Source organism: Lithobates pipiens, unplaced genomic scaffold, assembly GCF_037356315.1.
Source record: "Lithobates pipiens isolate NorthernLeopardFrog02 unplaced genomic scaffold, aLitPip1_a1.2 Scaffold_23, whole genome shotgun sequence".
Taxonomy (NCBI): Eukaryota; Metazoa; Chordata; class Amphibia; order Anura; family Ranidae; genus Lithobates; species Lithobates pipiens.
This window is the reverse complement of record NW_027507785.1, coordinates 19288913-19316466: the sequence shown is the minus strand read 5'-3', so window position 1 is coordinate 19316466 and position 27554 is coordinate 19288913. Positions and strand designations below refer to the sequence as shown.

Below are 27554 nucleotides of genomic sequence, written 5' to 3'. Positions count from 1 at the left end.
TGTCAGCAAGGCGAGCCATGGTCGCGTAAGATCTTCTGAAATGGGCAGAGATTTTCCTTGCCTGCCGCAAGATGTCCTGGACCCCAGGGTATTTGACAACGAATCGATGCACGACCAGGTTTAAGACATGTGCCATGCATGGCACGTGCGTAATTTTGCCCTGTTTCAATGTGCTAAGCAGATTGGCACTGTTGTCACACACCACTTTACCAACTGTCAATTTGAGCGGTGTTAGCCACTGATCTGCCTGTGAATGCAAAGCTGAAAGGAGTGCAGGGCCAGTGTGGCTCTTGGCTTCCAGGCACAACAGATGCAGCACAGCATGGCAATGTCTCACCTGGCATGTCGAATAGGTTCTGGGGAGCTTGGGCGGCGCAGCGGAAGAGACGCTAGCAGCGGAAAAGGAGGAGTCAGCCGAGGAAGAGAGAGGAGGAGGGAGTAGGAGGAGGAGGAGAAGAAGAGGCAGGCCTGCATGCAATCCGTGGTGGTGAAACCAAATCTACACGGGTGCCACGGGTTCCATGCTTGACGGCCGTCAGAAGGTTCACCCAGTGGGCAGTAAAAGTGATATACCTTCCCTGCCCGTGTTTGCTAGACCACGTGTCTGTGGTCAGATGTATCTTGGCACCGACACTGGGCCAAGAGCCCTTCTGTGAGAAATACTTCCTTCCTCGGACCTTCCATTGTGGTGTTCCAATGGCCACAAACTTTTGAAAGGCCTCTGAGTCCACCAGTTTATATGGCAGTAGTTGGCGGGCTATCAGTTCTGACAAGCCAGCCGTAAACCATTGGGCAAGAGGGTTATCTGGCGTCATCATTTTTTTACGCTCGTACATTTGGCCCACGGAAGCCTGCCTTTTTCCAGAAAAACGTGAGGATGGCATGATGGAAGGTGGAGTGGAGGACAATTGTGAGGAGAGAGGAGAAGGAGAAGTAGAAGACGAGGCTGGACGGTAAGAGCCTGAAGTGTGGCTTTGTGTGTTCTGTTGCTCCCACTGGGCTCGATGATGGCAGCTCATGTGCCTTCTTAAGGCGGTCGTCCCTAGGTGAGTTTTGGGCTTACCGCGACCTATGCGTTGACTGCAAAGATTGCAGATGGCAACACTATTGTCAGCAGCGGACACGTTAAAAAAAGCCCACACTGCGGAGCCATGTGCCGGTGTCCTGGGAGCACCAGATGTGACCTACATGGTTGATGCCTCGCTCCTGATACATTAGCAGTCTGCTTTGTCCCTCCTGTGCAATCTAAGTTCCGCCTGCTTCTCCTCCCTATCTGCTGGTCCATATCTCCCTTTGAACTCCCCTCCTCTTCCTCTCTTGTGGGCACCCACGTGACATCACTAGACACGTCATCATCGACGTCACCTTCCCCACCGCTATAATTAGAGATCTCGGAGTAGTCAGCAACAGCGGGGACCAACCTCCTCCTTGGGCTGATCTGGGTACTGTCGTCAGACTGCTGAGTGGCGGTTGTTGCTACCTCCTCTTCCTGATCCAATGCCAAGAGTGGCTCCGCATCGAAAATGTCTTGATATGGATCGGAAAATAATTCCTGTGACTCAAGCGGAAGGTATATGGTGGTGTTGGTGGTAGTGTCTTTGGCGGTGCACACAGCAGAGAGTGAAGAGGGTGCAGATCGAGAGGATGAGGAGGGTGCAGAAGAGTAAGGCTGAGTGAGCCACTCAACCAAGTCCGGTGCGTCCTTTGACGTAATCACACGCACCTTCTGCAATTTGACACTTTGGCTCAAGTCTGTTGCTCCTGCTCTACCACTACCACCCCTGCGGAAGGGCCTGACTCTTCCTCTGCCTGTCATTTTTTAAATGACCCTGTGACAAAAGTCTCTAGAGAAGTGCAGTATGTATGTGGAAGAAGGTATATAACACTCCGCTTCAATCTGTCATTTTTGGGGGCCACTGGTCTATCACACCAGTTATAATACTTTTTTTTTATTGCGTTTGTCACTCTTTGTAGTATCGCTGCAGAACCACTCAGCAGTCACAATGCTGCACAGTGGAAATGCACTATACTATGCTTTCTATATGTATTTTATATGTGTATTACACACCTATATACTGCACACCAAATAGTACACCTATACCAGTCCTTAAAAGGACCTTTGTGGACCTAGTAGCTAGTGATTTGCAGACTGTCCCTCAGTCCCTACACTGATAAAAGACAGCTGCAGAATCGGGCAGCAATCAGCAGCACAGCAGTCAGCAGCAGTGCACCACAACCCTATATATTGTACACCTATACCAGTCCTTAAAAGGACCTTTGTGGACCTAGTAGCTAGTGATTTGCGGACTGTCCCTCAGTCCCTACACTGATAAAAGACAGCTGCAGAATCGGGCAGCAATCAGCAGCACAGCAGTCAGCAGCAGTGCACCACAACCCTATATATTGTACACCTATACCAGTCCTTAAAAGGACCTTTGTGGACCTAGTAGCTAGTGATTTGTAGACTGTCCCTCAGTCCCTACACTGATAAAAGACAGCTGCAGAATCGGGCAGCAATCAGCAGCACAGCAGCGCACCACAACCCTATATATTGTACACCTATACCAGTCCTTAAAAGGACCTTTGTGGACCTAGTAGCTAGTGATTTGCAGACTGTCCCTCAGTCCCTACACTGATAAAAGACAGCTGCAGTATCAGGCAGCAGTCAAGTATAATATGCTTTCTATATTTGAAAGAAAGTAGATTATACGTGTACAACCCTATATACTGTACACCTATGCCAGTCCTTAAAAGGACCTTTGTGGACCTAGTAGCTAGTGATTTTGCAGACTGTCCCTCAGTCCCTACACTGACAAAAGACAGCTGCAGATTCGGTCAGCAGTGCACTCAGCAATCACCAGCACCCTATATACTGTACACCTATACCAGTCCTTAAAAGGACCTTTGAGGACCTAATAGTAATAGCTAGTGATTAAACTGACTGTTCCTGCTCCACACAGCATCCTGTCCCTACACTGACAAAAGACAGCTGCAGAATCAGTCAGCAGTGCACTCAGCAATCACCAGCACAGCAGTGCAGCAGAACCCTATATACTGTACACCTATACCAGTCCTTAAAAGGACTTTTGTGGACCTAATAGCTAGCAATTTGTGTCACTATAGTCTGTCCCTTCTCCACACAGAAACCTTTCCCTACACTGACAAAAGACAGAATGTAAAATGGCCGCCAGATCAGTTCTATTTATAAGGTAGGGGGAATGTCCAATTGTCCATGTGCTGAAATGTCTCAATTGGCTGTCCTGTACCCCATGATGGATGTGTCATCATGGGTCAAAGTTCTTTCACAATGTAAACGCATATGTCCACCGGGCGAACAGCACCAGAAGTCCGCCGGTTTGGCGAATAGTGAACACGCAAAATTTGCCGTGAACCGACCGCCGGGCGAACCGCAAGGCCATCTCTACCTAGGGATACCATTGGTAGAATTTACTATTACAGGGTAAAAGAAAAACGAATGTACATCACAAGAAGGGCTGAACACCTCCCCGAATGCATGCAGGGTTTATCCTTCTTCGCTGATCTATCTGCCCACACCATGCAAAGGAGACTCAACCTCATGACCATAACTAAACCAGAACATACCATATCACTGGAATTACCCAGCCAACCTGATAATAACCAAAGGGGTTCAAGACTTCCTGGTAACTACATTAGAGGAGGGAATATGGCTACTGGAGAAGTGGAAAATCTTAACTCAGGAGGAAAATGAGAACCAAACCCTACACGAGTCCCCTTCTACATCTCCAGCGTGATTACAAGTCAAGATTAAGCACATAATGCCCTATTTAACTGATTTGACCAGCACACTCCGGAAGATCTAACTGGCATTTAAATATTGTTATTTGCGAACCCCAAAATCAGCAGGTTAGATCCCTGCTCAGATTTCAAAAAGGAATCGCAAGTTTTTAAACTGCGCTTAGTTCCGCACACACTTTTGTATTTTCTTATTTTACTTTGTTCCTAAGACTTGTTTTTCTTTTAGTTCCAGCAAGTTATAGCAAGCTCTATGTTAAAGAGGGATTCCGCCCAAAAAAAAAATATTAAAAGCCAGCAGCTATAAATACTACAGCTGCTGACTTTTAATAAATGGACACTCACCTGTCCCGGGTTCCAGCAATGCCGGCAGCCGAGGCCGATCGACCGCTCGGGCCTCGGCTGCTGCCGCCGCCATTCGAAGTGAGGGAATCAGGAAGTAAAGCGAATCGGCTTCACTTCCCGGTTCCCTACTGCGCATGCGCGAGCCACGCCGCGCAATAGGAGATCTCCGAGCTGTCACTGGGACCCGTGTGTGTCCCAGCAGACAGCGCGGCAGGGCAGGAAATGGCGTAGACTCCCACGGGAGTCTATGCCCAGAAGTGGGTGAAAATACCTGTCTTTGACAGGTATCTCCACCCCCCTCCCCCCTGAAAGGTGCCAATTGTGACACCGGAGGGGGGGGGGGGTTCCGATCAGCGGAGGTTCCACTTTAGGGTGGAATCCCGCTTTAAGAAAGATACAAAATTCTCTTATCAGACTACAGATCTTCTAAACATTACACAACGGACACAAGGATCTACCAACCAGCCAACTAAAGATTCTCAATGCCTGCTCATTCATCGACGGGGTAAGACGAACTCAGACTTACTAATTAACATCAAACACACTAAGCCCAAACAAAGGTGCAACTCCTTACTTTGCAATGTCATTTAAAATAACATCCCTGAACATCAATGGACTGAATAGCCCACAGAAAAGACATATGTTGTGGGAGTGAGGCACATACCCAAAACTGTGATGTATTTTGTATCCAAGAGACTCACTTTAAAGCACGGAACCCCCCAAACGTATCCCATAGCTAATACCTACTTTGTCAACGCTATGTCTAAAAAAACGAGGAGTGGCTATCTTAAAGCGGAGGTCCACCCTAAAGTGGACCTTCCGCTCATTGGAATCCTCCCCCCCTCCGGCGCCACAATTGGCACCTTTCAGGGGGGAGGGGGGTGCAGGTACCTGTACAGTACAGGTATCTGCACCCACTTCCGGGATAGCCCTCTGCGGAAAGGGGCGTAGATCTCCGCCCCTTTCCGAAAGTCCCCCGCTGCCTGCTGGGAAACACACAGATCCCAGAGGCAGCGGGTCCATCCTTATTGCGCAGCGCAACTCGCGCATGCACAGTAGGGAACCGGGAAATGAAGCCGAAAGGCTCCACTTCCTGATTCCCATACCCAAGATGGCGGCGGCAGCACCCGAGAGACGATCGAGAGATCGGCTTCGGTGCCGACATCGCGGGCGCGCTGGGCGGGTAAGTGTCCTTATTTTAAAAGTCAGCAGCTGCAGTATTTGTAGCTGCTGGCTTTTAAAAAAAAAAAACGGCGGAACTCCCGGCGGACTCCCGCTTTAATTAAACGAACGATGGCATTCAAGCATATCTCAAGCCAGTGTGACAAATACGGCAGGTTCATCATATTATGCCCTTGTACACACGGTCGGACATTCCGACAACCAAATGTCCGAAAATCTTGCATACACACAGTCGGACAAAGTTGTCAGAAAATCCGGTCGTACGTAATGTGATGACGTTATTTCGTTAGGACGGGACTACGTTCAGGCTAGTAGCCAATAGCTTTGGTCTAGGAATTTGATCTGAGCATGCGTGGCACTTTGTCCGATTGGAATTCTCTACACATGATCGGACAAAGTCCGATTGGATCATGTTGTCTGAAAATTTGATAGCCCAGCTGGAAAACTTGGTCCGTCGGATACTCCGATGGAAACAGTCCGATGGAGCCCACACACTGTCGGATTATCCGACAACACGGTCCTATAGACATTGTCCATCGTAATGTCCGACCATGTGTACAAGGGCTAACATGTGAGATTAACAATGTAGCCTACACCATAATTAACGCATTTGCACCAAATACCAGACAGATAAGCTTTCTGAATAAGACATGGAAAAAGGCAAAACATCAGGTCACATCATCCTGTGTGGTGACTTAAATGCTATATCCAACCATCAAATGGACATTTATAACACTACAAATAAACGTGGGTTCAGAACAACCTTAACCAACTTTGCACAATCAGCTAACTTATATGATGTTTGGAGATGCCATCACTCCATGGAGAAGGACTTTACATTCTTCTCCCAGGTCCATCTATCCTACTCAAGAATAGACATGTTCTTACTGGACACAATTCTATTACAACAAATTTCAAAATCAGAAATAGGATGCATTACATGGACCGATCATGCTCATGTCTGTATAATAGTGGGGAACCATGGTTTTTCTACTCAAGCAAACAGATGGAAAAATGATATACTCCTTTTCACAGACCCAGTGATTACAACAAACATTAAAAACTCTGATAGAATACTTCAGCATGAATGATACTGAGCAGGGCCGTCTTTAAGGCAGGACAAAAGGGGCAGCTGCCCTGGGCCCTGTCATTGTTGTGGGGCGCAAAGCAGCTGCCTCATACTTGCCAACTGTCCCAGTTTACATTCCCTTGAAGTTTTAGTCCTGTGCTGCTACTAATGCTCCCCAGTTCTGCCCTATTGTTGTGTACAGATGACTCACCTGCAGACCTGGGTTTACATGTAAATACTGGCATTCATATGTAAATAGCAGTGACATGCATATCTAAATAGCTGAGGCCAACTGCATTCATATGTAAATAAAGGCAGCATTCATAGGTATATCATGCCCCCCTGCAGTGAGGAGAAGATGTACTGTAACCTATAGCAACCAGTGAGCAGTATTACTGTACAGCAATCTCTAGCAGCCAATCAACAAGCAGAAATGTGCTGTAACCTCTAACAACTAATCAGTGAGCCTTAAGAAGTGTTGTAATCTCTAGCAACCAGTCAGTGAGCAGTAATGATATGCTGTAACCTCTGGTAACCAATCACAATTGCTGCCTGATCTGATACAGTAAACTGATTTTAAGTCTAGCTGCTACTTATTGTATGTCTCAGAGAAGGTGGAGAGCGAAATTGCATGGGGGGCGAGGGGGGCCCTAAGAAAATTTTTGCCCAGGGTCCAATCAATATTAAAGACGGCCCTGATACTGAGGATACAAACCTGTTTTGTCTTGTGAAATGCCCACAAGGCATTTATTAGGGGTCTACTAATTTACAAAAAACACTTTAATGAAGAGGAAAAAGGAGGCAGCATATGAACACTATTTTACATGACATTTCCAGCCTAGACTCCCAAAATAAAAAATCATCTTCAGTGATTGTAAGTAATAAACTGACAAAAGCTTGAAATCATCTTCGTGCCTTACTGCTCTCACAACACACGTAACATTCACAAACTTAAAGACAACTTTTATACTCATGGCAATAAAGCAGGTAAATTATTAGCAAACCAAATTAAAGACAAAACTTTTAAACAATGAATTCCACATCTGTTCCACCCAAAGCACAGGTCCAAATTTCTCAATCCCAAGGAAATAGCTGGTGCCTTCAGTAATTATTATGGTAGTTTATGCAATCTGAAAGATGATAAAGAAACACCCCAGCCTACCCCATAATTGATAGAGCGATTTCTAAATGATATCTCCTTGCCTACATTACAACCAACAGACCTGGTAGCTTTAAACTCTCCATTCTCTGTTTCAGACAGAATGGAGACCATCTCCAGTCTACTGATTAACAAATCTCCAGGACCTGATGGGTATAAAAAATAGAGATTCTATCCCCAATAATACAAAGAGTGTCCCATGCTATCTTCCCTTGTTTCCTCCTGAAATTTTACAAGCCATGGTTATTACACTACCCAAACCATGTGTCAGGTCACCTTGAGGCGAGGTGACAGGTGCACACCGTAGAGATCAGGAGTGCACCGCAAGGTTGTGGACCCTACGGCTGACTGCTGCAGATGGGGGACAGATCCCACTGGGGTTAAAACGTAAGATTCCCTGGGGCGCAGAGTCTAAGAGCCAGCAGGTGTTCACCAGCACCTCTGGTGGTGAGGATGGACTTGGCTGCAACTGGCTCCAGGTCGCGACCCCCAGGGTCCCCCAGCTCACACCCACAGTATGCAACAGGAGGATAGGGATGGTGAGGGACAAAGCCAAGGTCGGGGCCACAAGCAGACAAGGATAGTCGGGTACACGCCAAAAGGTCAGGATCACAGGCAAACAAGGATAGTCAAGACACGCCAAAGTCGGTAATGGAAAACAGTAGCAGAGCACACGGCAGGAAACAGGAAGCTAACACACAAAGGAATACACAATGGTTGATCAGCACTGATGTCCTGCAGTGCACATGTTAATATAGGGCTCCCTGATAGGGCCTGGGGTGGAGCCATGCTTAGAGGAGAGGTTATAAAAACCACCAGGTGGAAGTGGCTGACCTCTTAGTCTGAAGACATGAGGGGAGGTAAGCAAACACAGGAAGATCACTGCATAACCATGACACCATGGAAGGAGCCGGACAAAGCACAAAACTTCAGACCTATATCCCTTCTGAACGTTGATCTAAAAGTACATGCTAAACTTCTGGCCCATAGAATTGCACGGCTCCTCCCCTCTTTAATGAATCAAGTTCAAGTGAGATTATGGCAAGAAGGCAAGCCAGAGATGCCACTAGGAGAATATTAAATCTAATTTACTCAGCAGAAAACAATAAACAACCTTCCATTCTCTTGTCATTGGATGCCAAGAAGGCCTTTGACAGGATTCATTGGGGCTACCTCTCACAGGTTCTTTTAAAATTTGTATTCAAAGGCCAAATATATTCAGCCATAACAGCTCTCTATTCCACTCCCTCTGCACATGTGTTCACTTAAGGCTTATTCTCAGAATTTTCTATCACAAATGGGACAAGGCAGAGGTGCCCTTTGTCACCCCTGATCTTTGCCCTTATGATGGAGCTCCTGGCCAAAAAAATTAGAACCCATCCCCACATTCAGGGTATTCACCTAGGTAAACAAAGTCATACCATAACGCTATTTGTAGATGATGTAATTTTGTCGCTTTCCAATCCGGCTCTCTCCATTAAGGCAGTTCATGACATATTAGGAATGTTTAATGCTGTGTCATACTATAAGATAAATGTATCTAAATCAAGCATATTAGGCATAGCAGTAGACTCCGGGATGGAAACCCTGATCCATAATTTACTACCATACCCATGGGCAGATGGATCTAGCATTTTAGCTACTACTAAAAAACAACACATTTCCACTCCAGAGTTTATTTGGAACATGTGGAACCCCACCTCCATACCTAACAAAGGCATAATGGAAATTTACAATCTACTACAAAGAAAAATGCTACACTTTGAAACCCCAAAACAACTACACAAATGAGAAACAGACTTGAACATAACCATATCCCAAGACCAATGGCTTCGAGCAATAAAATTCATCTTCACACCAAATGTTCAAACGTTAGGGAAATAGCCCAAATAATAAATTTAAGATGGTACAAAACACCATATACTCTAGCAAAATTTAAGAAGAATACTTCCAACCTATGTTTGAGAGAATGTAGACAGGTAGGCAACCTGGCTCACATGCTTTGGTTTAGCGCATCTCTCCATAGTTTCTGGACAGCAATAGCAAAACTGATTGCAGAAGTTACAGGAATTCTCAAAAAACTTAGAGCTGAACAGGCCTTTATAAGCATTAAAGTGGTTGTATACCCTTACAAACCACTTTGACCTACAGGTACAAACCACTTTGACCTACAGGTAAGCCTAGATTAAGGCTTACCTGTAGGTCCAAGAAATATCTCCCAAACCTATACGGTTTAGGAGATATTTGCCCGAAGACGGGCATGCGCCGCAGACAGCGGTGCGCAGGCGCACTGAGCATGGCATCGTCGATGACGAAGATGCCGCGCAATGCCGCGCGTCTCGGCTCCCGTGCGCATGCGCGGGAATGACGTAATCGCGGCTTCTCCGAATGACAGCGGCGGAGCTGCGAGACCCCACTGAGAAGATGGATGCGCCGGACTACAGGGGACAGCTGCGACTTTGCTGGCTCCTGTGTCAGGTAAGTGACACCTAATGGGCTACTATGCAATGCATAGTAGTCCATTATGCTTTGCCTTTGCAGGGAATGAAAGAGGAAGTAAACTCATCAGGGTTTACTCCCTCTTTAACTTGGATATATACCCACCTCCCTGCCGCACGTTAGTAATGAACATTTTATATGCAGCAAGGTTGGTAATTGCACGTAAGTGGAAAACCATGGCTTCCCCATCAGTAGGAGAAGTATTGAGACTGATTGATGATTCCTATGCATGCAAGAAAACCATAGCTCTTAGGACAGGGTGTCCAACCACTTTTACCTACAGGTAAGCCTATATTAAGGCTTACCCGTAGGTGCTTGAAATATCTCCTAAACCTCCACGGTTTAGGAGATATTTACAAAAAAGCTGTGCGCCGATGACTACAGTGCATTTAGAAAGGGCAGATCGTGCCGTTTCTAATAGGGGTCATGCCGTGACTGGCAGCTACGGAGCACATGCGTGGGAGTGACGTCACCAGAAGGAAGAGGGGTGAAGATGGGCGCTCGCTGCTAGTGGAGACAGCTGCGACATCGCAGGTTTCGGTTTCAGGTAAGTGACACATAATGGGCTACTATGCAATGCATAATAGCCCATTATGCTTTACCTTTGCAAGTAAATAAGGATGAAGTAAAACTTCCTCTTTAAAGAAGGTAGTCATAACAGAGTTATAAAGCACTGGTCAATTTTGAAACAATTCTATAAAAAAAAAAAAAGTAAGAGAGATGCTAGCCTTTAGGACAAGTGGACATTTCATTTTTACTGTATATAAGGCATAACATACACCTGTGTACCTTATAGAGCTTGCAATTCATTTGTTAATTAATGAATTGATTAATTAAATACATAACCACAAAATTTGCCACATTATCTAACTTGGCCAAACCCTTACGATGTCTTCTGTTAAATCTTCATTCAGCATTCATTATGTTACGATAGTAGTTTACATTTTGAACAGAAATGTGATTAATCTCAAACACAGTATTAAGTTTAAATGATGGTAATACTGTCAGTTATGCAATTCAGTAAACATTAGATTTACAGTTGAAAATGTGATATAACATGTACAACAACATTATTCTGGAGACTCTAGTTCTCCAATCAAATCGATATTCCTATCGCACATGTTCCTGGTATCTGTGGCTCATAAAATGGGTGCTGCAGCGATTACCAGTTGGGTCCTGGAAACATCAAACGAGCGTACATATTCGCCAGCACACCATGGATCGCCAATTTTTTGTCCAAAAGGTTTAATGGAAAGAATCACATCACAAAAGAAAGTGTGCTGGTGTGCTGGTGAATATGTACGCTTGTTTGTAGTTATCCAATGTCTGTATTTTATAATTTTTTTGAAAATCAATAAAAAACATAAAAAAAAAAAAAATGCTAAAAATGAACAACTTACTCAGTTTTTGGGTCATACTCCCCACGGTCATTCCGCTCAGCATTGTATAGGGGAGGATTATATCCTGGGAATTCCACCTGTGGATAATGTACAAGGTAAGCTGATCATTTTCATATGGAGGAACTTTTCCATGGTCACCACTTCTCATTTGTGTTGCTGTCTTTCTGTCATGAAAAGGTCCACCCGTTGGTGGCGCTGTTGATCTCTTGGATTGCAGTACCAGTGTCTACCAGCGGGTGTCTTCTAACACCCAGGGCCTGTAATAAGAGGACCTACCTCCTGGTGGCACTATTGGATCCCTGGACTGTAGTACCGGCGCCCACCAGCGGGTGTACTCTGGCAGTGTGGAGCAGACAGCACCTGCTGCGATCAGCTGTTACGTGAGGGTAATCATCAGTAGTCTTATAAATACCCGGCAAGCCCTAACATGCTTGCCTTGGTATCGCTCTGTCCATGTGCCCTGAACCCTGTATCTACCTGTCCTGTTCCTTTCCAATTCTGAGCCCATCCTGGACCTGTTGTCCCGCCTGCTGCCTAGATCCCTGCTCTGCAGCCCATCCATCCGTCCTTACCCATCTACTGATTTCCCGGTGTATGACCTCGGCCTGGCTTTCCTTGACGTCTCCGGTAGTTCCCATTTATTGTATATATATATTCCCTGTTGTTGTGGTTGGTAGTGCACTGTTTGTTTTCACTTTCCTTTTATTTATAATAAACACTTTGTTGTTTCACTCACATGCGTTCTGGGTTTCCTCTGTGCAGTCCACACAGTCTGGTCTAATAATTCCTTGACACTTTCTCTGGTAGTCTTTTACATGGCCTAATGCCGCATACACACGATCGAATTGTCCGGTGTACTTAGTCCGGCAAACAATCCAGCAGATAGTCCGGCAGACTTTCTACCGAACGGACTTGGCCACACACGGACACACAGAAAGTCCGGCGTTTGCTAGCGTGATGACGTACAGCACGTACGACGAGACTAGAAAAGGGAAGTTCAATAGCCAGTAGCCAATAGCTTCCTTTTCGTAATTAGCTTCTGAGCATGCATCATTCTTAGTCCGCCGGACTAGCATACTCACGAAAGTATTGTCCGCTGAAACCCAAGTCCGGCGGAAAGATTGGACTGCAAAACTACTTTCTTAGTCCGCCAGACTTTCCGCTGGAAAAGTCCGCTGAAGCCCACACACGATCGGATTGTCCGGTGAAATGCGGTTCATCGGACTAAGTACGCCGGACAATTCGGTCGCGTGTACGCGGCATTAGATATTAACCCCTTTCTGCCCACCGAATGCGGTCCTTCAACTGGGTATTCAAGGATAAGTTCATTTTTATTTTCATTTTTTTAAATTCCAGCTCCCCTATGTACCAATATATCATTAGTGTACTTCTTTTGCAGCAATAAAAAAAGCATTCTATTTATCTTACACACCCCTTACCTCTGTGTCCAGCTGGCTGTATTGAAAAAACAAAAAACTTCTCCATTACATCCCGGACAGAGCTTGGGACTTGACACAAGAAGGAGTTTATCAGCTGCTCTCATTAGTACACACACCCTGCATCACCTACCCTCCTACTACAGCAGATCACTACCACGCCTAATAAGGTGCATGCTTTTTCTATGAATACCATTCTCACTAAATACACAGCCATAGATTGTTCATTTGACAGAGTGTGCAGGAGCTGATCGATTATATAACAGCCTATGTCGATAGAGCTCTAATATCCACATAGGCTGATCGCTCAGCTCCTGCAAACTCTGCCAAACGAATGATCTATGGTTGTGTATTTAGTGAGAACGGTATTCATTAATTGCATAGGAAAAATGTGCACCTGATAAGGGTTGGTAGTTATCTGCTGCAGTAGGAGGGTAGATGATGCATGGTTTGTGCTAATGAGGTCAGGTGGTAAACTCCTTTAAGTGTCGCATCCCAAGGTCTGCCCAGGAAGTTATACAGAAGATTCTTTTAAAGCCAGACAGAGACAGAAGTTAGGGGATGTGTAAGATAAATACAAAGCTTTTTACTTCTGCAAAATAAGTAATGGTATATTGGTACATAGGGGAGGTGGAATTTAGAAGAAAAAAAAAAGTGAACTTATCTTTTAAGGGGTGGTGGGGGTGGGATTGGGATGAACTTCCTAATCGGTTTTCACAATGGTCAAATGATCATCAGCCCACCTCTCTGGCTTTCGATCATAACTAGAGATTGTCTGTGACAGTTCAGTCGCTGTGCTGGGAGTGCACGGTGAACATACTCGGCATAGAAGCCTCAGCCACCGTGGACAGTTATGTGCAGCATGTGGACGTTAAGACTCACTCTCCATGTCTCCACACTTATGCATAATGTGATTGGCAAGAGGTTAAAAGCAAGGTTTGAAAATTCAGGAGGTACTTGCAGCTCCATTGTGTTGCCTACGCTTGTTGTTTTACAGAGGCAAGCAGTACCGGGACAGGTTCACCCTGCACCCAGGGTTATGATGCAAAACTGTGCCCCCTCACTTGCTGTTAATGTATGACACAGAATGGGTGCACTACCTTGCGCTCATTCTCTGCCCTCTTGCTTCAGCTGCCAATGGTTGGCATGGAGTGTACACTGCACATGTATAGCCATTCCTTTGTTTTCTAGCAGCTAGAAGGTAGTTGCGCATGCACACTGTGTTTTTTGTGTCAGCTGTGGGTGGATGGGGTGGAGACTGGGCATGTTGGAGTACAGTGTGACAGCTGTAGCTGCCAGAGCAGACATGAAGCCATGGCCCAATGGTGGCCATGCAGTGAACCGACAGGTGCGATGAAGGGGGTGCTCCCCTCTCCCTACCCCAAGCTCCAGCACTGGAGGTAGTAAGTATCTGGAGGTCCGGAGGGTGGGTAAGTGTAGTGTTAAAGGTATACCTGTGCTTTAAAAAAATGCAGGGGCTATTAAGCTCTTCCTGCCTCCTTCCGGTAGCTCTTTATGTGTGTGTTAAATCCAAGATGTGTAGGGAGACGGCATCCCGATCACAAGGCTGCTCAGATTGGCTCTCATAGTGGGCACATGATCAGGAGCCCATCCTGCTGGCTCCCTATCACAAACGGAGACCAAAAGCTATTGGTTATAAATTGCCCAAATGCGCTTGGAGTGTGCTCACAGAACTCTGAACCATCATGGACACATATGTGCAGTGGCTTGAAGTTAAGGCTGCATATATGCATTTCAGTGGCAGGAAGAGGTTATTATTTATAGAAGAAAATATTGCAGACTGTTGATCCAGGCAGTATTTGATTGCTCCCCATAAAACTAACAGCTCAGTCCTGCAGGTTACACTTGGAGAGCATAACCAGCAGCACTCTGCTGTCAGTGTGACAGCCTCCCGCTCTGTAAACAGAGCACAGCGCCTGACAGGCAGACCTCTGATGATTATACAGGAAGACCCCCTATCTCCCTCTGCAATCTGGAGGACTGAACTATTCGTTTGACTGCTTGGCGGCTCTGCTTTCATTTATAAATTACTGTTACTGTTTTTAACTTTTAGGGCCAGTTCACACTGCTGCGATGCGGGAACCCTGCGAATCCTCTGCGGGTTCCCGCATCACAGGTTTCCCAGGGAGTGTCAGTTAAAATTTAATGACACCCCCAAATCAGTTTTTATATCGCAGTGTGATCTGCAAACTTGGACAGGAATCGGATCACATGGGTGTTCACACCCATGCGATCTGATTCTGCTGCGGACAAAAAAAAAGGGTCCTGTGCGAGTTTGATGCTAATTCAGCCATACGTTTTGCATCGCATCGCACAGAGATCGCAAGTGATTTGCACTGCAGTGCGGTGCGGATCACAGCCGAACTCTGACATCACAGCAGTGTGAACCAGTGTTCTGGCATATTCAGTCCGGCCATCGGATACTGTCCGCCCCGTACTGCGCAGGCGCAGCGCTTGCGCAGTACGGAACAGAAGGATCTTCGGAAAATCTCCGAAGATGAACGGCGCCTGCGCCATGAGTGGAGGTGGTAGTCCCACCATCCAAGTGGACATAGGGCTGCCGATATTAGAGGGCCCCTCGGGGGCTCGCTTCGCTCGTCACGTTTTGGGCACGGCCTCGCTGTGCTAAGCTCTTTTATATTCTAACTCTATGTCCACTTGGATGGTGGGGCTAGAAACTTGACTCACGGCGCAGGCGCCGTTCATCTTTGGCTATTTTCGGACACTATCCGATGGGGGACACAATATGATAGGACACCAGCCCTTAGTGAACCCTTTGTTTTTGTTTTTTTTGTATGGAAACAATTTTATTTTTTTTTTAACATTTTCATTTGGTCATGTTTTTAGCACAGATTATTATATATATTTTTTTAAATATAATTCTACCACCTTTACAAAAGGGACAAATCACAGAATAAAATTTGTAGTTAACTCCAGTTAGTTGTTTTAAAGATTTCTGCCCAGGTCTTCCCAAAACTTCAGCTCCGCAGCCAGGCTCATTCACTCTTCTCTATGTTGTTTTTATTTTTGATGAAATTGCATAGGGATGAGGGTAGTGGTGGGATACTCTAAAATGAGAATTATGTACACTGAGGACTTATGCTGCGTACACACGACCGGACTTTCGGGCAGAATAGGTCAGACAGAATCATTCCGTTGGATAGTCTGATCGTTTTTCTTTTAAAAATTTTGACGGAACTAGAAATAGAACAGGTTTCAAATCTGTCTGATGGACTCAATTCCTATCGGGAAAACCGTTCGTCTGTATGCTGGTCCAACGGGCCAAATACGACGCAAGGGCAGCTATTGGCTACTGGCTATTGAACTTCCTTTTCTAGTCCCGTCATACGCCATCACGTTCAAAATTAACGGATTTTCTAACAGACTTTAGTCCGTTCATGTGTGGGCAAGTCCATTCGTTTGGAAGTCCATTGTAATTCCGTCTAAGACCGTCGGACCTTTTCTGCTGGAAAGTCTGGTCGTGTGTACATGGGATTAATCTTCCTTCCTGCTTAAGTAGTAGTAGAACAATTAGAGCAAAGCCCCTTTTCCCCTTTTCCCCTTTTCTTTAGTGGAAAGTATCTGGACAGAGCTCTTCAGAACCACCATCCGATGTCCACTTTAAAATAGACCCACATCTGACTATACCAGGCACCAGAGGGCTAGCTAGAGCACAAATTCCCCAAGATCCAGCAGTGTCTGTACTCACAAGGCCAAAGGACAATCTTCTAATAAATGTGTTTAAGTTATTATTATTATTATTATTATAATACAGGTTTTATATAGCACCAACAGTTTGCTCAGCGCTTTACAATATGAGGGCAGACATTACAGTTACATTACAATTTGGTACAAGAGGAATCAGATGGCCCTGCTCGTTAGAGATTACAATCTAAAAAGGAAGGGGCAATTGATACAAAAGGTAATAGCTGTGGGGGGGATGAGCTGATGGAGGAAGTAAAACAGTATTAGTTAGAAGCAGGATAGGCTTCTTTGAAGTGAAGGGTTTTCAGGGATCGTCTAAAGATGGATAGATTAGGGGACAGTCGGACAGATTGGGGTAGGGAGTTCCAAAGGATGGGAGAAGCTCTGGAAAAATCCTGGAGGCAAGCATGGGAGGAGGTGACAAGGTAGCTAGAGAGCAGGAGGGCTTGGGATGACCGAAGAGAGCGGCTTGGTTGGTATTTTGGGACTGGGTTAGTGATGTAACTAGGGGCCGAGTTATGGATGGCTTTGTAAATTATTGTTAGTACTTTGATTTTTTTTTGTTGGGTTAGTGGAAGCCAGTGGAGGGATTGGCAGAAAGGGGTGGAGGACACTGAATGGCTGGTAAGGTGGATGAGACTGGCAGTGGCATTCATTATGGACTGACGCGGGGATAGTCTATGTAAAGGTAATCCAAAGAGGAGGGAGTTGCAGTAGTCGAGGCGAGAGATGACCAGGGAGTGAATTAGAAGCTTGGTGGTGTCATTAGTTAAAAAGGGGCGTATTCTGGAAATGTTGCGGAGGCTAAGGTGGCATGATTTGGACAGGGCTTGTATGTGGGCCTGAAAGGACAGTTCGGAGTCTAAGGTTACCCCTAGCACCCTGGCATGTGGGGACGGACTGATAGATGTGCCACTGATCTTGACAGAGAAGTCAGGCAAAGGGGCACGTGGAGGAGGTGCGACATCCAGGCTGATATGTCTGTTAGTAGATCAGTGATGCGTGAGGAGATTGATGGGGTGAGCTGAGGGGCAGAGAGATAGATTTGGGTGTCATCAGCATATAAATGGTAGTGAAAGCCATGGGAGGCTATCAGCTAACCCAGGGAGGATGTGTACATTGAGAATAGTAGAGGTCCAAGGACAGAACCTTGGGGGACCCCAAAAGGAAAGGGGAGTTGGAGAAGAGGAAGTCGAGTTGTAAGTGACACTGAAGGTGCGATGAGATAGGTAAGATTCAAACCAATGGAGAGTACAGCCATGGAGACCAAGCAAATTGAGTTTTTTGAGGAGGAGTGGGTGGTCAACTGTATCAAAGGCAGCAGAAAGGTCCAAGAGTAAGGCTGCTTTCACACTGGGGCGGTATTCAGGCGTTACAGCGCTATAAATAGCGCCTGTGTAACGCCTGAAAAAAACCGGCCCCTTTAACTCCAGTGTGAAAGCCGGAGGGCTTTCACACTGGAGCGATGCGCTGGCAGGACGGTGAAAAAAGTCCTGCCAGCCGCATCTTTGCAGCGGTGAAGGAGCGGTGTATTCACCGCTCCTATACCGCTGCTACCCATTGAAATCAATGGGACACCGCGGCAATACCGCCGGCAAAGCGCCGCTGCAGCGGCGCTTTGCGGGCGGGTTTAACCCCTTTTCGGCCGCTAGCGGGGGTTAAAACCACCCTGCTAGCGCCCGCACACCGCCGCTAAAACGACGGTAAAGCGCCGCTAAAAATAGCGGCGCTTTACCGCCGACGCTGCTCTCGCCCCAGTGTGAAAGCAGCCTAAGAGTAAGGAATAATGACTGTTGGTTTTGGCTGTTAGTAAGTCGTTTGTGAGTTTTAGGAGGGCAGTTTCAGTGGAGTGCTGTGGGCGAAATCCAGACTGAAGGGGATCAAGAAGGTTATTTTCAATGAGGTGGTTACTCAGTCAGTTGTAGACTAAACATTCAAGAAGTTTGGAGGCAAAAGGTCTGAAGAGATGGGTCTTAAGTTGTTAAGATTGGTGGGGTCTGAGGCCTTCTTTGGTATGGGAGTGACTAGTGCATGTTTTCGAGGGTTGGGGAAGATGCCAGTAAAGAGGGAGAGGTTGAAGATATGAGTTAAGGAGTGTAGGATTGAGTCAGATGGTGACCGTAGTATTTGAGAAGGAACAGGGTCCAGGGGGCAGGAGGTTAGGTGGGCATTAGAAAAAAGTTTAGTGACTTCCTCTATAGTAGCAGTTAAGTTATCTTACAAACCTGGCCTGTTAGTGGGTCCTGAGGACAGGGTTGATGACCACTGTTCTAAGCAATGCCCTTAAGTGATACTGGACAGATATGTGGTGGAAAGCTCCCCTCAGTCAGCTTCTTCAAGGCTCCCAGGTCATTCCTCCCCTCACCCACCTGAGGCTCTCTTCAGCAGCTTGTACCTGGGAGAACAGCGTGCCCTCCCCAGGCTGGGACAAGACCCAGAGCTCAGTGTGCTCACTGAATTAATACATTTACCCTGCCTGCCTTCAGAGCCCGCCTCTCTGGGATAGGCTAGGGTTGTTTTTATAGTCATGCTGTCATCTGCATAGCTTCACACCTACTATCCAGAAACTTCTCCAGTCTCCTGAATACAGAGGAAACTATAGGCCAGACTGGCAGCAGCTGAGCACACCGAGCAGACCTAACTAGCAGATTGCAGCTTCACTGATTACAGTGAGCAGGATATGCTTTTGCCTGCCACACAATTATAGCCACAGTACCTACAGTCAAAAACACAACTTAACAGCTATGTAACTATCCTAGCACCTACCTAGGATGGTGCTATGTGTAATTTTAGCTTTCACTTTTTTTAGTTTGTTTAGTGCCAATTTAAAAAGCTTAGAGGGGAAGGTACTCTTTGGCATCCTTGCTTCGAGAGCCAGAGAACTTCATCCCAACACTTCAGAGGTCTTCCTGTCACTGACAGGTACTCACCTCCCATGGTACAAACTCATCAGGCACTGGGTAGCGGGTAATTTTAGAGTCCAGGTACTGCAGGATCCGAGAGTACACATGGTACAGACATTGCTTCTCCCCGCTTCCATTTGGGCTTGCCGCAGCATTTTCTTCTGAGTTTTGGGAGTTGCTATCTACTGACCGGGAAGACAAGACAGATATAATGACAGAACCCACCAGATCTCATTATATACAATACATAACAGACCAATCTTACCTAATATTTGTGTCTTAGTGCTGGAACTTTTCTCTGTCAGGGCTGTGATGATCCAGTTCAGTTTTAGTGTAGACTAATCCATATGCAAAGCAAGAAACCACAGTTAAGATGGGCATACGCTACATCAATGGTCATCAACCCTGTCCTCAGGGCCCACTAATAGGCCAGGTTTTATGTATTACCTTGGGGGAGATGCTGACTAGAATACTGCAATCACTGAGCAGCAAATGAGATCACATGTGATTTGTTTCAGTTATCTTGCAAACCTGGCCTGTTAGCGGGCCCTGAGGACAGGAGTTGATGACCACTGCACTATAGAATTAGATTGCACAATTTCTATACAATCACATTTAGATTTGTCAAAACTATATGAATGCAAACCAAAACAAGCAAATAATTTTCTATCAAACGAGACAGGTCCTTGTTTTACTTAACCACCACCACTTTGATGGTTGATCTAAACGGGATTGCATGATCAGATTGTGTGTGGCCAGCTTTAGAATTACAGACCCCTATGTGATTACATTTACAAAGTTTTTATTAAAGTGGTTATAAACCCTTACGTACAGTATACTCAGTGGCTAAGGGACCATCCACCGTGTTACCGGAGACCACTGTGAGTAATCTGAAGTCAGTACCTGAGCAGTCTTCTCATCACCTGGGGATGGTGAAGAAGTGGGAAAGCTTCAGTGAGTGCCAAGCCAGGGACCTAGCGGGTCAGCAGGGGTGGCGCTTAAAGAGTATGTGTGAGTGCCAAGCCGAAGTGTGGGTGACACTTGAGGAAGATACTGAGTGCTAACAGTGAAAGAGCTCAGGGGATCGATGCAGATTCTATTGGATACAAAGCCTTGTGAAAGACTGGGAGTTCGTTGAGCGAAGACCCACAGTGAGTGATTGTGGAGTAAACAGAGAACTGTTTGTGTTGTCAATAGTTGAATATACTACCGTTAGTAACTACTAGAAGACTGTTGCCATAGGAGACAGCGGTCCTGACTATACAGAAGTGGTGTCCAACTGGGGGCCTTCACCTGTATAGCTGCCTTTCTATAGAAGACTCGCGTAGTCTGCTAATTGCATCTGCTTAAGATTGTCCTCTCTCCCACAGTTCTGTTCAAGAGACAAATCTTCTTGCATTCTAAAAGTGTCTGGCGCCCACCCTTTCATCTTGCATTACACCCACTACGTCGTGCCACCCACTCTACACAGAAGAATGTCAGCTGTCCCTAACTCTGGAGGTCATCATAAGGCCTCAGGGGCCCTGGGACTTTGCTACAATTACATCGTTTTTCTTTCTGGAAAAGGTGAACTTAGCCTTTAATTGCTGCAACCCCTACAGACGCAAAGCCTTGAGCTCCATACCAAACCCTCAAACTGGACAACCTCCCTGTGTGGTCTGGATCAGCACCTACTATGGGTGACCCTTGCTCTGACATCACCAGTGTAGCTCTCATTGTCAGGATCCCAGTGATTCTGCATTCCAAACCCATAATCAGGGCCGTCTTTAAGGCAGGGCAAAAGGGGCAGCTGCCCTGGGCCCTGTCATTGTTGTGGGGCCCAAAGCAGCTGCCTCATACTTGCCAACTGTCCCAGTTTAAATTCCCTTGTCCCTTGAGGTTTTAGTCATGTGCTGTGTCCCCATAACTCAGTGTGAAGTGCTGCTACTAATGCTGCCCAGCTCTGCCCTATTGTTATGTACAGATGACTCACCTGCAGACCCTGTGTTTACATGTAAATAACCGGCATTTGTATGTAAATAGCGGCAACATTACTAAGTAAATAGCTGCAGCCGGCGGCATTGATATGTAAATAAAGACGGCATTCATATGTATATTATGCTCCCCTGCAGTAAAGAGATTACGTGCTGTAACCTCTAGCAACCAATCAGCAGTATTACCGTACAGTAATCTCTAGCAACCAATTAACAAGCAGAAATCATTTGCTGTAACCTCTAGCAACCAGTCAGTAAGCGGTAATGATACACTGTAACCTCTGGCAACCAATCGCAATTGCTGCCTGATCTGATACAGTAAACTGGTTTTAAGTCTAGCTGCTATTTATTGTATGTCTCAGAGCAGGTGGAGAGTGAATATGCATGGGGGGGGGGGGGGGGGGCAAGAAAATTTTTGCCCAGGGTCCAGTCAATATTAAAGACGGCCCTGCCCATAATCCTGATCCAACAGCTTCAGTCCCGAGAGAATGAAGAGGATTTGTGTGCAGAACTTGCTTTCAGTCCAGTGTCTAAATTCATGAGACAGAAGCCAAACCACAGAGGAGAGGCGCTGCTCAAAATAGGCATCTCCAGCTCGGTTTTGCTAAGCGCAACTCATGCGACCTTGGTCAATTAATTGTGAGCAAGCTTTTAGAACTGTGTGCTTCCAAAAGGATCCAGTTTGATATGACCTATTAGCTGCCTCTATCATGGTGGACTAGGAGTGTAACACATAGAGCAATAGAGCAGGCATACCATCACGGTGGAATATAGAGGAGTGATATAGGATACATACATTTAATGGGGGCTATTAATAGGATATATTTTTGGCTTGCAGATACCCCATCACAGTGGACTATAGAGGGGGCCATACCCTCCACTATGGGACTGTAGAGGGGAACAGAGGAATATTACCTGCTCTTCCAGCGCAGTCACCCTTTTCTCCAGCAGACACAGCACGGCGAAGACACTGCACCGAACACAAATATATCACATGCCAAGAATACATTACATATCATAAATGTAAAAGTTGTATGAGATTACAGGTACAGCATTTTCTTAATTCAGCGGTCAGTGTAGCAATTTGTCACAGTTTAGAATAAGCAAAAAAAACGAATAAAAAGTCCTCAAAGCCACTTAACTTCAATCATGAAATACTGTAAAAAACGTATCAAAATTACTTAATTTTAGGTATTATGTTGAGGAGGTGGTACATATCAGTTACGTTAAAATTATTCAGTAAAAAACTGGCGTAGACTCTACTTCTTATGCCACGTACACACGATCGGAATTCTCGTCGGAAAAAGCTCTGATGGTTTACCTGTTAGAATTCCGACGGAATTTCGCTGAAACTGTCTTGCTTACACACGGTCACACCAAATTCCGATGGTCAATAACACCGCGACACACAACACGTTCTACGGCAATATAAATAGGGAAGTTTAATGCTCCCAAGCATGCGTCGAATTGTTTTCGGGCATGCGTCTGAATTTTGCGTGTCGGAATTGGATACACACCATCAAAAAATCAGATAGAAAGATTTTCCGTCGGGAAAAATTAAGAACAGGCTCTCAATCTAAAGACCGCCGGAATTGCAGACAGAAAAAGACCGATGGGCGTACACATGGTCGGAAAATCCGATGAAAAGCTCCCATCGGACTGTTTCCATCAGAAATTCCAGCCGTGTGTACGCGGCATGAGGCTGCATTTACACGTTAGCGTAGTGAATTTGAACGTTTGTCACGCGCTTTTGCACGTTTTCATACAGTGTTTTTGAACTTTTTTTTTTTTTTATTAGCCAATAGAGAAAACTATTATCTGTTGCATCATTTGCTGTTAGGTTTTTCAGCTTTTTTAGCATTTAAATCAGCTTTTATTTATTTATTATTATTAAGATTATTATATTTTGTTGTTTGTTAGGGTAAGGGGTTAGAGTTGAAATTATATTAGGATTAGGGGTTGGGGTTAGGTTTAGGATTAAAGGTTAGGGTTTAATATTTTACTTATGGTCTTCTTCTTCTTATTATTATTATTGTTTATTTATTTTTATTTTTCTGTTAGGGTTAGGATGATACTACTACTACTACTAATAATAATAATAATAATAAAATGAATAAATAAATGTAAAGTAAATACACAAATAAATAAAACAATCATAAATAAATACAATACATGAATACTATGTAATAATAATTTTTTTTTAAAATTAACCCCTAACCTTAACCCCTTAATCCTTAAAAAAAACTAATAATAATAATAATAATAACAACAGCAATAATAATAATAATAAAATATGAGGTCAAAAATAATAATTTAAAAAAAAATTAAAAAAATTAACCCCTAACCTTAACCCCTTAATCCTTAAAAAAAAAATAATAATAATAACAACAGCAATAATAATAATAATAATAATAATAATAATAATAAAAAAAAAATGTGGAGGTCAAAAATATATTAAATTCTAGAAATAGTCCAGCACATTACAGTTAATACAAAAGTTCAATTTTATGGCAAATCCTAGAACACATGAAATGTAAACATTAAAACACATACTGTACAACTGGCCAATATTAAGACCACTCTACCTGGTCCGCTCTTTCATTAGAGTGATTAAGTATTTGCAAGTGGGACCCAAATACTCATAATAGGCAGTCCAAGACATATACAGTATAAGGGCACAAAACATGTATTTGAAGTCCTCCTCGAATCAGTATATATATACATATATATATATATATATATATATATATATATATATAGATATCAAAACCATGTTATGAGTACTTTCCATATCCTGGGATTAAGTGCCCATTGGTCCCATCATAATTGTAAGAACACCAAAACTACTTCCCATTCAATATTAGGATGCTAAGAGATGCTTCAAAAAGTTACCATTTATAATCTTAATAAACTGCTCTTGAGCCTGGGGACTAAGGCCACATTCACACCTGAGCGTTTTGTAGCTTGAAGCCTGAAGCTACAGTGGTGTGAAAAAGTGTTTGCCCCCTTCCTCATTTCCTGTTCCTTTGCATGTTTGTCACACTTAAGTGTTTCGGAACATCAAACCGATTTAAACAATAGTCAAGGACAACACAAGTAAACACAAAATGCAATTTGTAAATGAAGGTGTTTATTATTAAAGGTGAAAAAAAATCCATCATGGCCCTGTGTGAAAAAGTGATTGCCCCCTAAACCTAATAACTGGTTGGGCCACCCTTAGCAGCAACAACTGCAACCAAGCGTTTGCGATAACGTGCAATGAGGCTTTTACAGCGTCCTGGAGGAATTTTGGCCCACTCATCTTTGCAGAATTGTCCTAATTCAGTTACATTAGAGGGTTTTCGAGCATGAACGGCCTTTTCAAGGTCATACCACAACATCTCAATAGGATTCAGGTCAGGACTTTGGCTAGGCCACTCCAAAGTCTTCATTTTGTTTTTCTTCAGCCATTCGGTGGTGGACTTGCTGGTGTGTTTAGGATTATTGTCCTGCTGCAGAACCCAAGTTCGTTTCAGCTTGAGTACACGAACAGATGGTCGGACATTCTCCTTCAGGATCTCTTGGTAGACAGCAGAATTCATAGTTCCTTTTATCACGGCAAGTCTTCCAGGTCCTGAAGCAGCAAAACAGCCCCAGACCATCACACTACCACCACCATATTTTACTGTTGGTATAATGTTCTTTTTATGAAATGCAGTGTTCCTTCTACGCCAGATATACTTGGACACACACCTTCCAAAGAGTTCCACTTTTGTCTCATCGGTCCACAGAATGTTGTCCCAAAAGTCTTGGGGATCATCAAGATGTGTTGTGGAGAAATTGAGACGAGCTTTGATGTTCTTTTTGCTCAGCAGTGGTTTTCTCCTTGGAACTCTGCCATGCAGGCCATTTTTGCCCAGTCTTTTCCTGATGGTGGAGGCATGAACGCTGACCTTAACTGAGGCAAGTGAGGCCTGCAGTTCCTTGGACGTTGTTGTGGGGTCTTTTGTGACCTCTTGGATGAGTCGTCGCTGCGCTCTTGGGGTAATTTTGGGCGGCCGGCCACTCCTGGGAAGGTTCACCACTGTTCCATGTCTTCGCCATTTGTGGATAATGGCTCTCACTGTGGTTCGCTGGATTCCCAAAGCTTTGGAAATGGCTTTATAACCCTTTCCAGACTGATAGATCTCAATTACTTTCTTTCTCAATTGTTCCTGAATTTCTTTGGGTCTCGGCATGATGTGTAGCTTTTAAGGATCTTCTGGTGGACCTTACTGTGTCAAGCAGCTCCTATTTAAGTGATGCCTTGATTGTGAACAGGTGTGGCAATAATCAGGCCTGGGTGTGGCTATAGAAATTGAACTCAGGTGTGGACAACCACAGTTATAGTATGTTTTAACAAGGGGGGCAATCACTTTTTCACACAGGGCCATGATGGTTTGGATTTTTTTTCACCTTTAATAATAAACACCTTCATTTACAAATTGCATTTTGTGTTTACTTGTGTTGTCCTTGACTATTGTTTAAATTGGTTTGATGTTCCGAAACACTTAAGTGTGACAAACATGCAAAGGAACAGGAAATGAGGAAGGGGGCAAACACTTTTTCACACCACTGTACAAAATGCTGGGGGGGAAAAAATCTATTATTCTCTATGGAGATGGTTCACATCTCCACTCTAAAATGCCTGAAGCCAGAAACTCCGAAACGCCTGAAAGTTCTGGAATTTTTTTATTTTTTTTAGGCAGATTTGGGAGTTTTTTTTTTTTTACTTTTTAGATTGGTGGCCTTTTGGCCTGTATAAAATTGCGGCAAAAACGCAGCAAAAATCGCATGACTATCTGCCTGAAAATGCTATGCTCAGGTGTGAATGAGGCCTTTAACACCTACTGTAGATGTCAAGTAGCTTCTAACAGTCTTGTGTGCAGATAATGGTGGACAACTGTCACCTCACCAGATTCTTGGCTGCAGAATCAGCAGCGAGACAGGTTATCTCAGAATTCTGAAAAGCACCGGGCCATACCAAACCCTTGTGTAGTACTAACCCCAGAAGAAGCTTCTGGTTATTTTTGGGCTTACCCTCCGTTCTCCTTGTTGCACGTTTAGGGGATGTCCCGTGGTAGATGGCCCAGTAACTTGAGACTGACAATAGATCCACTTGAATGGATTTTATTTGCAAAACTCAGTCAATTGAACAATCTTTCAACTTGGGATCAGAGGGTTGGAAAAGGAAGTTCAGGTACTCTTAGTGTCAAAGTCCAAAAAAACGTTAAAGAACTTGCTTAATTTGACTGCATCCAGAGAATAGCCATTCGCAGCTGGATGATCACTCAAGTTGGACAGTCCCTCTCTCACAAGGCCTAGCAGCCAACTTGGTGCTTACTCAGGAACAAAGTCTTTGCCACAGAAGTTATTGCAGAACACGTAGGGAAACTAAACTTGAAACCCTTGTAGGATACCTGGATCTTTCAGCCTGCTTGGCGATATCCACAAGAGCGGATTCTCTCGGTTACTTCAGCCCTTCCAGGCTCTTGTTAAGAAAACCAACCCGTACGTGGTGTTCTTCTAAAGACTCCTCCCCTTGAATTCCCAAAGTACACTGGGTCTCTACCGAACCGGAGATGGCACCCAACCACCTCAGAATCCTCCTTTAGTTTCCTTGCCTTGGGCTAGCCAGCTCCAAGACATTAAAGTTGGCTGGATCCGCACACCAGGCCATAGCCTTCCTGGGGGCTGGTCAGGAGGACCAGGACCATGTAATCAGCACATCATACTGGACCGGAACCCCGAACCACGTGACATCAGTATTTTATGCACCCTCTCCCAGAAGCACAGCGAGAGCGCCCCTCCCACTGGGCGGGCTCAGAGAGGGTAACTTCAGCACCTGAACAGACCACAGTTCCACGCCTGCCAGAAGAGACAGTGCCCCCTGTGGCCAGGCTGAACATTTCACAGTCCATTTCACAGTTTAGGCAACTTTAATCTTACAAAAAACGCATAGCGCATACTCTTCAGGAGCCGCCGCTACACTTGTATGAGCATACAGGCCAGGAAAGGGGGGGGGGGGGAAGTGAGCGTGAGTGCCCTCTGTGTCTGAATGCATACACGT

The 27554-nt window shown here is 45.0% G+C and overlaps 1 protein-coding gene across 2 annotated transcripts in view; it reads right to left on the bottom strand.

The window, feature by feature from the left end:
• The window catches only part of LOC143927233 (transient receptor potential cation channel subfamily M member 2-like), a 228756-nt gene that overhangs the window by 40507 nt on the left and 160695 nt on the right, over nt 1-27554 (bottom strand). The window contains exons 25-28 of one of the 2 annotated variants that reach the window (XM_077451228.1): nt 22382-22436; nt 19759-19831; nt 19521-19678; nt 11429-11505 (exon numbers count right to left, since the gene is read on the bottom strand). In XM_077451228.1, coding sequence (XP_077307354.1) covers nt 11429-11505; nt 19521-19678; nt 19759-19831; nt 22382-22436 — 363 coding nt within the window. The remainder of the gene's footprint in view (nt 1-11428; nt 11506-19520; nt 19679-19758; nt 19832-22381; nt 22437-27554) is intronic. The other variant, XM_077451229.1, reaches the window with a different exon arrangement.